This window comes from Gymnoscopelus microlampas, assembly GCF_963454915.1.
Source record: "Gymnoscopelus microlampas genome assembly, chromosome: 17".
Lineage (NCBI taxonomy): Eukaryota > Metazoa > Chordata > Actinopteri > Myctophiformes > Myctophidae > Gymnoscopelus > Gymnoscopelus microlampas.
The window spans coordinates 29,965,201-29,977,299 of record NC_139954.1 but is presented as its reverse complement, the minus strand read 5'-3'; the positions used below and the strand labels follow the sequence as shown (position 1 = coordinate 29,977,299).

General features: G+C 43.3%; 1 protein-coding gene across 1 annotated transcript in view; it reads left to right on the top strand.

The window, feature by feature from the left end:
• The window catches only part of anos1 (anosmin 1), a 42,942-nt gene extending 34,808 nt beyond the window's left edge, over positions 1 to 8,134 (top strand). Inside the window, exons 8-14 of the mRNA XM_084083830.1 lie at positions 1,024 to 1,168; positions 1,334 to 1,480; positions 3,743 to 3,831; positions 4,971 to 5,142; positions 5,317 to 5,531; positions 6,227 to 6,368; positions 6,909 to 8,134. Of these exons, the coding sequence (XP_083939956.1) occupies positions 1,024 to 1,168; positions 1,334 to 1,480; positions 3,743 to 3,831; positions 4,971 to 5,142; positions 5,317 to 5,531; positions 6,227 to 6,368; positions 6,909 to 6,967 (969 nt within the window). The 3' untranslated portion in view covers positions 6,968 to 8,134. The remainder of the gene's footprint in view (positions 1 to 1,023; positions 1,169 to 1,333; positions 1,481 to 3,742; positions 3,832 to 4,970; positions 5,143 to 5,316; positions 5,532 to 6,226; positions 6,369 to 6,908) is intronic.
• Positions 8,135 to 12,099: the final 3,965 nt, after the last annotated feature.

Sequence of the window (12,099 nt, the reverse complement as noted above, 5' to 3'; positions counted from 1 at the left end):
TCATATCCTTCCTAGAGATTATTTTGCAAGGTTGCATAATGCTTCATTTGCAGTATCTGGGATGGCACATAGAGAGCACATAAAAAAGACCACATTTTAGTAGCATTTTCATCTCTGTTTGATTTCCAGTGTAGCAACGCTCGGCGTTTGCATTTTGATGGTACCATAAATTAAAGTCTCAGTGGTCTGGCTGATGGCTTTCAACAAAATCCTACCCAGATGCATATTGATTGGATTCTCCCACAATAGGGGAAACACATACAATTTGGGTGCTTAAATTGGTCAAATTGAGTAGGATTCCCCATTAAATGAAACTGGCACACACATAGCAAAAATTAATGTATCCTATAAAACACATGCTGTCTTCCCACTATTACTGGGAACATACTGTAGTAGTGTAGTTGCTGATGAAAGTAGTGCACGTGTCAAAATACCTCAATTTGAGAAAATACTGACTGATTATAATTACATGCAGAGAGGTGCTAACTGGTACCAGACTCCTCTGTGTATCTCTGTGAAGAGCATTTCATTAAACCTGAGCAGAAAGGTCTATTGTCTAGACGGTAAAGTCTACAGAGTCTTCTCTGAATTAGCTTATTGAAATCCGTAGCAGATGTGGCACGGCGGACATAGAGGTGGGAGACACCAAACACCTATTGACACATGTACTACTGGTTTCCACTTTGGCACCTCGGGGCTTTGAAAGCAGCCCGCTGGCAGCGGAATGTCAAAACAACCACAGTCAATAAGTAGGACTCATCAAGCTCATGCTGATGGAGGAATGCTAGAAGTCAAACACACAGTGAGGAGGCCCTGAAGGCTATCTCCTCACCATGATGCTTTCCTCAGCTCCACATGTGTTTCCAATAACCGGGCTTTCCCACAGGCCCGGACCCGGCGCGGGCCGGGCTGGGTCGAACTAGGCTTACCAACGGGACAGCGACTGGGCTCTGAGCGATGGTCGTGACAGTGCGCCGTTCCCGCTGTCATTGTGTAAGACGTGTGTGTTTTTTCTTGCCTCAGGCTCAGAGCTGGGTGGATCTGGAAGGGCTGCAAGCAAACAGCACGTACACTGTGGAGCTGCAGGCAGTGGCCTACTGGGGACAGGTGCGCCTGAAGAGTTCCAAGGCTGCTCTCCAATTCAGTACGGCTCAAAGTAACGATTCAGGTGAAGACAGGCGGTTAATGTTTGATCCATCAGTCTCTGACTTTGCAATATTATAATATTCACATTTCTGAAATGAGAATGAGTTCTAACACAGAAAGAGATCACTGTGTGCTTCTGTTAACATGCTAGCTACAACAGTAAACATCTCCCCTTTCTCTTTTGCAGTCAAATCACTGAGCAAGTCAAAGAAGGAGGAGATTAATCCTATTAGTTCCACCTTGGCTAAACGCCCCTCTGGACCGCTTGAGGTGGGCACACCCTTCTACCAGGATGGCCAACTGCAGGTCCGCGTCTACTGGAAGAACCGCGGAGGTATGCATTGTACTGTATGGGTTTAATTAGACTGCAATTAGTAACTAATTATGCCGATCAATCACTTTGACTCTTCAATGCCCTAATCAATTCTGTGATAGGAGGGATTCTCAGTTTCTTAAACAGTGAAAGGTTGATTTTGTGAAGCTGGTACTGGATGGCATAGAAGACCTAAATGAAACAATGTGTCTTTGTGGGAACTGGGTAATGTGAGTGCTGGGCAAGTGAGCGTAAACCTGCACATGGGCTGTTAGAGCCGAGCCTCTTGTTTAGTAAAGAACAATAAACACAGGGAGCCAGCAGCCGTGTGATGGGATTTATTGACAGCTGTATTTAATAGATCCTCACCCTCGCGTTGCTGTTTGAAACAGTCCACTTTGTTTTACAAGACCTGACGTCACCAGCCCAGAAACAGTCACGGGTAGCGCCCAAGAGGGGTTAAAGCCTATAGGAATGTCTGTCCCAGCAGCATCCATTCCCCAGCCTCTCCGTTAATACCAGAGTGGAAATATGGAAACCTTGAAAGGCGCGCTCCAAGGGTAACCTGTCAAGTTCCATTCACTGGTCTATGTTATGTTACTAATATATGTCATCGCCCAAGCCAAGCTCCACATCCCAGAGTCAAGAATGCAGAGGGCTGGCTAAAGGAGAGAGGCCTGGTGCTGGAGCTGGAGAGACCCACTGCTGAATCACACCGAAGGAGAGAGAGATATAGAGAAAGAGAGACAGAGAGGGAGTGAGAAATAGAAGGAGGTGAATGAGAAAGAGTATGAGTGAGACTTCGGTATGTTGGCCGAGAACCGTGAGCAGACCTGGCCAGGACTCGGAGAGCTGAGTGATGGTGACTGGGTCAAGCAGAACCGCGGAGTTGTAGAGTGGAGTTAATCCTGGTCCAGCTCCTTTTGCTGTGGCTTGTTTGTAGACCCCCAACGGGCGGTATAGATGCTGCTTCTCGCTGGGCTGATGGAAGACCCTGCCTTTTAGCGCGCACACGCACACACACACACACACACACACACACACACACACACACACACACACACACACACACACACACACACACACACACACACACACACACACACACAGATGGAGTGGAATATAGAAATCCCTGCATGTTTCTGCAGCGTAGAAAAGGAACCGTTTAACCAAGCCGCATTTAAATTCCTTTACTCATTGTCTTATTTGGTACTGATCAGAACAGCGTGGCTCCAAGCAGATCTGGACCAGGACCTGGTTTGTCTGAGTGCCTGCGCCAGATGTAGGAGAGCTTTACTATACACTGACATAGATGATATATCACTGTCTATCTTGCACGCAAGACAATAGACAGCAGTCCGGCAGTGGCGGCACTTCTAAAGCCAGCTCCCAGTCATGATTTATCGACCATTGCCGGGACTCTGTTCTCTACCTGATTTCCATGTACCGATCCTTGTTTTACATAGCACCCCCCCCCACCCACCCCCTGTCAGACCCAGCCACGCATATCTTGTTTATTTTTCTCCAATTTCCCGCTTCCCTGTAATTCCTCTCTTCTGCTTCCAAAAAGCTCAGGGGCTCTGAGTGCCAGATCTGTGTCTAAGCCTTCAAAGGACCCCTTTTATCTCCCCACCGCAAACCCGGGCCCACGCCAAGGGGCTAACGCAGCATAACTCAATTATTAATCGGAGAGGCGTTGCACATCCATGTGACACAGGAGAATGAATAATAAATCCAGTAGAATGAGATGTGGGTGAGGGGAGGATATACACACAGCTGATTAGCCAATGAGGCGCTACTGTACGCTAATGAAATGAAAGCTGCAGCTACAGACCAGGGCTTGAACCTGGCATCCCGGCAAGGCTATCATGGGCGCTCCACTGATGAGGTTGTGAAAGCCCTAAGCAGTTGTGGCGAGGAATGTTTTGGCTGTGTAATGGCCCCTCAGTTGATAAAAGACAGAAAACGTTAGGGAAAAGGAAAGTCATACTGCAGCTGATAGTCTAATGCTTGGATTAAGAAGAACCACTGCGAGAAGGAAATGCAGTCATGTTTTTGGAGGCAGATAAGTTATCCGGATCATCTGCGATGAAAGCGATGAAATGAACAGATCTCACGCAGAGCGGTGTTGTGATTCGCAAGATACCATCATGCATTTTTCATCTAGGCAGAGTTTTATATGATATCTGATTTATGTTCAATGGGCGCTTTGTAGTATGTTTCGGCCATGCGGTTCCTTTTGAATGACATTCTCTTTTCTCTCTTCCTCCCCCCTTGCCTCAGATCCCCTGGTGAGTCGCTACCATGTCCAATGGATGCCAGAGTACTGCAGCCACAATGAGACACGGGGACCTGAGAAATCTGTCACACAGGTTAGTCCCTAACAATGCTTCAGACTGTCCAGTTGAGAGACACCTCACAGAGCACAGTGCTGAGACCCAAAGCTCGGTGTGCAAGCTTAGTGCTATGCAAAGCACGTGCCTAACCTTTTGTCTAATGCTTAGAGAGCAGCTCCTCTAAAGAAAACATGTCCAGTTGTGAGTCTGAATCCCCATCGTGTTGGTTTTGCACGGGGCAAATCGCTGGCTGTTGTTTTGGATATTATGACTCAGTCGTGTGGTCAGACATGTGGTGTGTTGGCCAATAAAACGCATTTACTTAAACAATGTTTCCGGGAATGGGCGACCATTCACCTCCAACAGCCCCAGCCATGCTGCTTGCACAGGGGCTTTTTTTAGGTTTGGGGGTTGGGAGAGGTTCAGGGGGTTGGGGAGGTTTGGCTGGTTGGGCTCAGTCTGATACAGGATGGCAGAGGCCTGGCAATCAATGCATTCTTAAGGGACCAGCTCTCCGGTTGCTAGGAAATATACATCCTTTTTCTATAGATCACTGGGAAGCATTCCAGCCCTTTGCTTGTAGACCCCTGTGTGAGAGCATGGCGCCTCATTCACTTTTAATCAGAGCTGTTTCATATCAGAGAATATACACACACACCCCTTCTCTTGGGATGGCCCATTAATTTTGAACCGCTTTATTACAAATGCAAGATCTAAATCCACCACTCAGCAGGATTTTTTTTGTTTCCTAGAAAAGAGATGAGAAAGGCATTTTTGTTTAGATCAATAGATGATTAAAGTCTGAAATGAGTATTAGAACGCTCCACAGAATTCATTAACATGGATTTCCATGGCAATCTCATTTAAAATTATTACACATGAATCCACTTTGGTTCCATCATCTTTATTAAGTTCCTCTTGTGTTTGTGCTACATTTGGAAGCCATAAAAAAGAAATCATCATTTGTATTGCAGTTTGAATGGAAGAATAGTGGCTTAACCCCTACCATGTGGGTGTTCAAAGTGGCCCTGTAATGTGGGGCATGTTCCTTAGGCCTAAGAGGGAATGTGAGCCTCCCTGGCTCTGTGTATTTAATTATCTCTGAAGCTCCATGGGACCTGACCTGGGTGACATGTCAAAGTCATCAGGGCTGAATAATGTGTTTCTTGGCTCAGGAGAACTACATCAACCTCGCCGGCCTGCTGTTTTCCTGCAAGTACAAAGTCACCGTTCACATGCTCAAGTCCAAGAGACGCTCCAAGGACGAGAGCACCACCTTCCTCACACCGTCCTGCGCTACCATCCGTAGCAAGACTCACAAACACATCCCCTGCCCAGGGGAGGGAGGTGAGTGTTGGCATTCAGTCACCATACCTTAGCCTCGTAGCGAACACCTTGACTGAGCTCACATAGGGATGGTAAATAAATGTATTCACTGCGTTTGACCTTCAATGCCTTCACACACCATGCTGTTGTATATGAATGATGAATTAGTTCTCCCCTGCACACCTTTCTCCTCAGGGCTTCCTAAGGTGCTGGCCAAGCCAGAGAATCTGACTGCTTCATTCTCCATCAGCGAGGGGAACATCACTGGTAACTTCCTATGGCGCGTGTCCAGGGTGGCTCCCCACCAGCGAATCACAGGATTTCAGGTTACATGGGCTGAGGTGACCACCGAGAGCCGGCAAAATAGCTTGCCCAACAGCATAATCTCCCAGTCCCAAATCCTGCCCCCAGTAAGTTTAGTTTAAATTCCCATTTCTGTAATCACTGTGCTCTATTGGCTATATCAGAATGTTGCAGCTTGTATGCTTTTGGACGTAGTACAGTGGAAATAGCTTAGGCTTCCACTTTTTGAACTGAGAGGTGAATGCTGCCCTGTACTGGAGGAAGAGAGGTGCTATCTTAAGCCTTTCATTATGCAGGATCTGTCAGTGGTGAGGGTATTACTGGTGTAGCCTCTTTACATGAATCTTGTGATAAGCAGTGGCGCGTGGACAGACAGACAGATAGATCTGATGGAGGGGCGTTGTGTCCCGAAAGAAGTTCTCCTCCTTCTACCTTTTAATCTCTCTCTCCTCCTTCCTCTTTCATCCTGAGCGAGCTCTCTCAAAAAAATAAAAAATAAATAAGCCCCCTATTCTACATAATCTGCTCTATCAACAACACGTTCCGGCTGTCTGCACCTCCCAGCCTGCCGAGCTCATCTATAAATAAAACCACCCACTGCACACTTTACCAGACTGGCAGCAAAAAAGAAAAAGAGTAGACCCAAAAAAAAAATCTTTGTTTTTGTCTATGGTTTGTGCAAAGAGAGAACTTTGTAAGCTCACACTCCCCAGGTTTATGTAGCAGGGCTCATTCAAAATCAGTCAAATTCTGAATCACATTGTCTTGTGCTGATTGCTGATTGCCTGCTGTTCTCTTCTAGGATCATAACTTGCTTGTGGTGTCCAACCTGCGGCCCGCCACCTACTATAGACTGGAGGTGCAGGTCATAACAAGTGGAGGGGAGGGTCCTGCAACTGTTAAGACCTTCCAGACTCCTAGCGTCCTACCTGTACTTCAGCATCGTAAGTACCAAGCCAAGCCATCATTGTCTGCTGTCGTCACAGTTACTGCGGTCCATATCTCTTGGAATGTACTCAATAGTTTTCACTTGACTGGGTTCATTCTTAGTGGATATTCTGTTGTCGGACCGAATTAGTAAAGGAATCACTATCCAACATTAACCTTACCTTAATGGAAACAAGGCTTTTTGTGTTATCCTTTTAGCATTGCTTGCATAATAGTAAGTGCTGTACTGTTTTTGAAAGTATTCAATGTATCAATCAAAACCAAACCCATGCCTAAATGTAACCATTCTAACAGTACCTAACCTTATTAACCCATGTCTAAACGTTACGATTATTAACAGTGCCTAACCTTAACAAAAATGTATTAAACTACACCAAACCGATGCCTAATCTTAACTATAACAGTACCTAACCTGAACTAGCTGCAAGCTGTGCCCACGTGATTGCCACCGAACCAATCAAATGGCTAAATACGATGGATCTGTGTAGTGTTAACATGGTTTCAATGGTTGTTGTTTGCTCTTGTGTTTGATGCAGGACCTAGACTCAGGCAGCACCACTCTCATCATCAGAAGTCGTCGGTAGAGAGACACTGAGCAGACCCCATGGGGAGCCCAGCCAATGGCTCCTTTCTCCTGTCTACCAGGGAAGGAATACAGTGTGGAAATAAATGGAATACACTGCACAACAGACCATGAACTGACCCCCCCCCCCCCCCCCCCCCCTATATGGGACCTTCTTCTCCGGTCTCCAGAGCACATAATGCTTTTATTTCTTAGCCCTTCTCTTGACCAAGGTCATCAGATTGGTTGCTGGTTTGAATAGTCAAATGCAAACTGTAGGACTCATTTTCTGTGCTAGTTTTGTACGTACTTCACCAATTCATCAACAGTTCTGAATTGTCAGGTCAAACACGATATACTGTTGTGGTCCACAACAATTCAATGGTCTACATGGCAACAGGACATTAGCAATTCCGGTTGGATTTGAACACAACATGCATCAGCTTTTCAATTGATTGAGGACATGATTTTTTTTTTTTTTTTTTTTTTTGCAACTTGATTGAAGACACTTGAACATAAATGGAGGGAAATGCCATAGAATTGTAAAACAATCTTCTTTTTTTCATCAAAAAAGGAATTTCGAAATTCATCTATTTATTTTTGATTTATCTGTTAAAAAGGCGCTTAGGCATACAGTATGTACTGACTGAATAATGTAACTAAAAAAATTGTAGTCACCCAGAATATTTCTCATAGTATGTTGCATGTAGAAGTACATTTGATTTTTGAACTGTAAATGAATTACTAGCTTCAAATTGAATGCTTGTAATGGTTTTGCATGACAACGTTAGCGTTCTGTTGGCATGAAATAATGTCTGTGTTACCTCTTTTGAATATGTTACCAATATTTCATTAACAGATTAACAAAGAACTATATGGGGAATAATATGTAATGTTTATTAATGAAATTATAACTTGTGTGGAAAGATGAATTGTATATGTTCTTGGCTGTAGAAATATTTGTCGTGGAACAGTCAGTGAATGTCTATATTTATTTATGTGTGTATTACAATGTTTGATTTGGATGTGTGTGAATGTGTATGTTTTGTGTGTTTTAGTCTAGAATTTTTTGAACTGGCAAAAAATCTTGTAAAGACATTTTGTAAAAATGGAATTGTAAATACAGTCTTATGTTACATGTTATTTTTCCATGGTAGAAACTGTACAAACTGCTAAGTAATAAAATAATCCTTAACCTATTCCCTTTGCAATGTTGTTTAATTGAGAGTACTGTGAGCAGTCAATAGACATGCTTCTCTTCCCAGCATTGGACTACTTGGCAGATGCTGTTGCTTATTTTGGCTTAAGTAACAGAATGCCAGACTCCCAACACAGCATATTCACTGATGGGTCCCGGAGCCTGAGACATACACTCCACCAGTCCAAATAAACAGGCCATCTAACTTACAAGCAAGAGTGAACGTACCATAACAAAGGTCGGCTGCACAAACCTTTAGCCAAGAAGACCAGGCGTGAAACAGATTTATTTAAATTGAATGATACAGAATTTATTTTGACATCTAGGCTCTAAACTGAAGAGATAGTAGGTGAGTGCCTACAGGTGGATGCTGGGGTGGCAGCAATACCTGTAGCAGCAGTGAGCAGTGTAATGAACAAGTACATTTGACAGCTTAAATAGACCATCTTATTGCAGGGAGGGGCATTGAATGTTTGTGTAGAGAGAGTATCATAGTGTAATGTGACTTTTTGTTGCATTCAATGAGAAGGGTAAAAAGCAAACTATTTGCTCAATCTAACAATGTAATGTCCTCAAGTATCTAATAATGGTAATTAAGTTACCAATTCATTATAGACTTTATTTTTTATATTAAACTTATCAAATTAAACTTATGCGTGTAATTCTATTGGCACTATAAAAGGCCGATGTGAAAACTTTGGGCCAGAGGTTCTGCTCTGGCTTCCAGGGAGTGTGCATGCAGTTTCGCACTGATAGCTTCAATGGTGCCGGAGATTAGCTCCTCACGGACACACCTGCCACTCTGTGACGGCAGGTTATTGGTAGACACTCCCTAAGCAGTCCCTTTAAAATCCTTCGGTTTCCCCACCCCCTCTCAATACACCTGCTGCAGTGCAAACAGACAGACTGACGTGTTTCACAAAGCTCCATGATGTTAAGAAGTAAACAAAGTGCAATAAACAACCTTATAACACTCCTCATTGAAGTAGAGTAGAGTTGTCAGTGTAGTGGGAGTTAAAACGGCTGAGTCGTGTGTGACAGTTGAAAGAGTAAGTTAATTATCTTCATGAAGTTCATGACAAACTGCATTGGGAGTTTTGTTTCCAATTAGCTGCTTAGCATTAAGGTAGGGTAAAACATTTTTTGGTCAAAACAAACCGTTTTTTTGTTAAAAGGTTAAAGCACTATATTCTGATAGTACTCATAGAATGTTTGTTCAATAACAGGGGTCCCCCCAATCTCTCTAGCTCTTTAATAAACAGAAAACATATTTTCAGGTAGGTGAGTACCCATTTATCAGCTTCATTATTATAGTGTTCCAGTTCCAATTGTGTCTGCTCATTGCTTTGTGTCATCACTTCTAATTTCACTTGTTTATCATGTATCCTGACTGAGTTCTCTATCCTGATCCGATAAAATTGGTATCCCGACCTGAAAATGCATTTTCTGTTTAATTTAGAGCTGGAGAGACATGGGGACTCCTGTTACTAAACAAACACTCTATAGCAATAAGTACTATCAGAATATAGAGCTATTTAATACTTTGTACCAAAAGAAAATAACCAAAGAAAATCACTCACCCTACCTTTAAGATTTCCATACAATTACTATAATTATTTTACTTAGTAAAACCAAAACTAGTCAGGATAAAGCACTGTTGTGTGATGTGAAGTGAATATATTGTTGTGTTGAGCTGTTTGATTGTAATGCCACCAGATGGTGAGGACAACATAAATCAATATTTGCAGGGAAGAGAAACATGTTATTGTTTACTATTATACTATTTATTTGTTTGGTGAGATGAAAGCATGAACGACTTTTTCAAGGTCTGCAAATGATGACAAAATGAAGGACTTGATTTTAGCAATGCTTCTGAGTTGGAAGAAGCATGATTGTTACATACCTTCCGTGTCACTTGACAAGTCATGTATATCAATATATGTATCTACATGTCAAGGCAAGGCACGCAGATAGGCAAGTTTTAACACAGTTTTATTTCCCCCAAGTGTCAGAACAATGGCAAAAACAAAGGAGACTGACCAGATGTCTGTAAATAGAAATGAAAAATTCAAAAACCAAATAACCTCAAATGATCGAGTGTAAACCAAAGCTAAGCATTATTATAAAATACAGCAAATGATAGAGACTGGAGAACTCCTGAGACTCTGACAGCAAACTGACAAGTAATGAACAGCTCACCCCATATAGCCACATGGCCCCTCCCACCAGACAGACCAAATAATTAGGGGGTATTCATAATACTGTCACTTCCGTTCACTAGGCATAAACGGACAAAATACATTATGTACATTTCATTTAGGCTTGTGGATCTTTGCTTTTCAATGTCCAGTGTGATGTCAAGTGTTCCTCTTTAACACATTGAAAACCTCTAGACAGATACAAAGCCTTGTCCTCAGACAAAATGGTTTGGCCCAAATTGGCCCGATCAGTGGTTGCAGGTGTGTCACCTGACAAACCTATACATTGAATTGAACCCAATCTTCATAGCCTGATTATCAGACTGAAGCTGCGTGGAGCTTCAGTCTAAAATTGTCTCCATAGTGTCAGGGATTAGAAATGTCCTAAACCAATCCTAAGGGATCCCCACGCCCACCTCCGCCTCTCATTGGACAACGCATTTTGTGCCGGAGAAGTCTTCGGTTCACATTAACCTCGCGTCACCAGTCTTTCCACCTCGGAGGAAAGCCTGGTCCGCGTTACTAAAGACCCATATGATCCGGTCTAGGAAAAAAAAAAAGAAAAAAGAATCCTCTTTCCGGATTGTCGCGATCCGGTTTTGCCGCTTTGTTTTGGTTCCCCAATCACTATGTAAATTGAATAGAATTTCCCCGTGGGATAATATGGATAATACAGACGCTAAATAGTCTCCGGAAAGTACACTCACATTTATATTTAAAAAATATTTTTATTAGGTTTTATTAGGATTTTATTAGGACGGACCTATTTTGGGGTGAGACGTCTTTCCGGTTTGTCGCGATCCGGTCGCTCCCGACCGGATCATATACCCGAAAAGGAACGCTGCCCAGGCTAGCCTAGTTCACATTTACAACTCCAGACAAGAGACAGTCCACTCAGAGAGTGAGCGGGGTCTATGGTATGGAACCAGGCTAGGCTACCATCTTGACTGTTTTAGTATCCAGTGAAGAGCCACGGTGAGAGAGATGAATAATTTGTTTGTTAGTGTTTGAATAAAGAACCTTGAAGTATATTTTGATGTTTCTGTTTGTCCACACAACATAACAATTGTGCACCATTGATAGGCCATGGGTCAGAACAGTGACTGTCACAGTACAGACTGACTGACTGACTGACTGACACTCAAGGCATTTGGTGTCCATCCCAACCTACTTCGGACCATAGGAGCCATTTACACAGGTACCAGAGCCAACAGTGAGTGACATCCTGGCAGGGGTGTTGCAGGGGTTGCTTTGAGGGTTCTGAATTGCATGGCCAGTGTGTGGAAGTCCAACCCCCCACCATATCAAGCTTCTTCTCAGTCCTGTAGAGTCCGTTCTCCTATACAGCTGTGAATGCTGGACCCTGAAGCATGCCCTACAGCAGTCCCTGGCCACTGTGTTACACCGGAATGCTAAGGCAATACTAAATGTCAACCAGGATGAACATGTTACCAACAAGCATTTGTTGCAGGCGTCATTGCCATGCTGGCTTGTAGTGGACATTTTCAAAATTCAAAATTCTGTTTTTGCCATGGACATACAAAATGACTGTACATAACATATAAAGAGCTAGCCCTAAATGACCATTACAGGTCTGTAACTCTGAGAGTGTACAAATGTACGGGTACATTTGGTTACATTTGTAAACTCTCAGGAGTTATGGGTGTCCTTGAAAATAAAGCGTATGAGAACCACTGTCCTAGTGGACTCCAAATGTGCCATATGCATAGTAAATCAGTGTCATACATATTCTGAAGAGAACCTGGAGA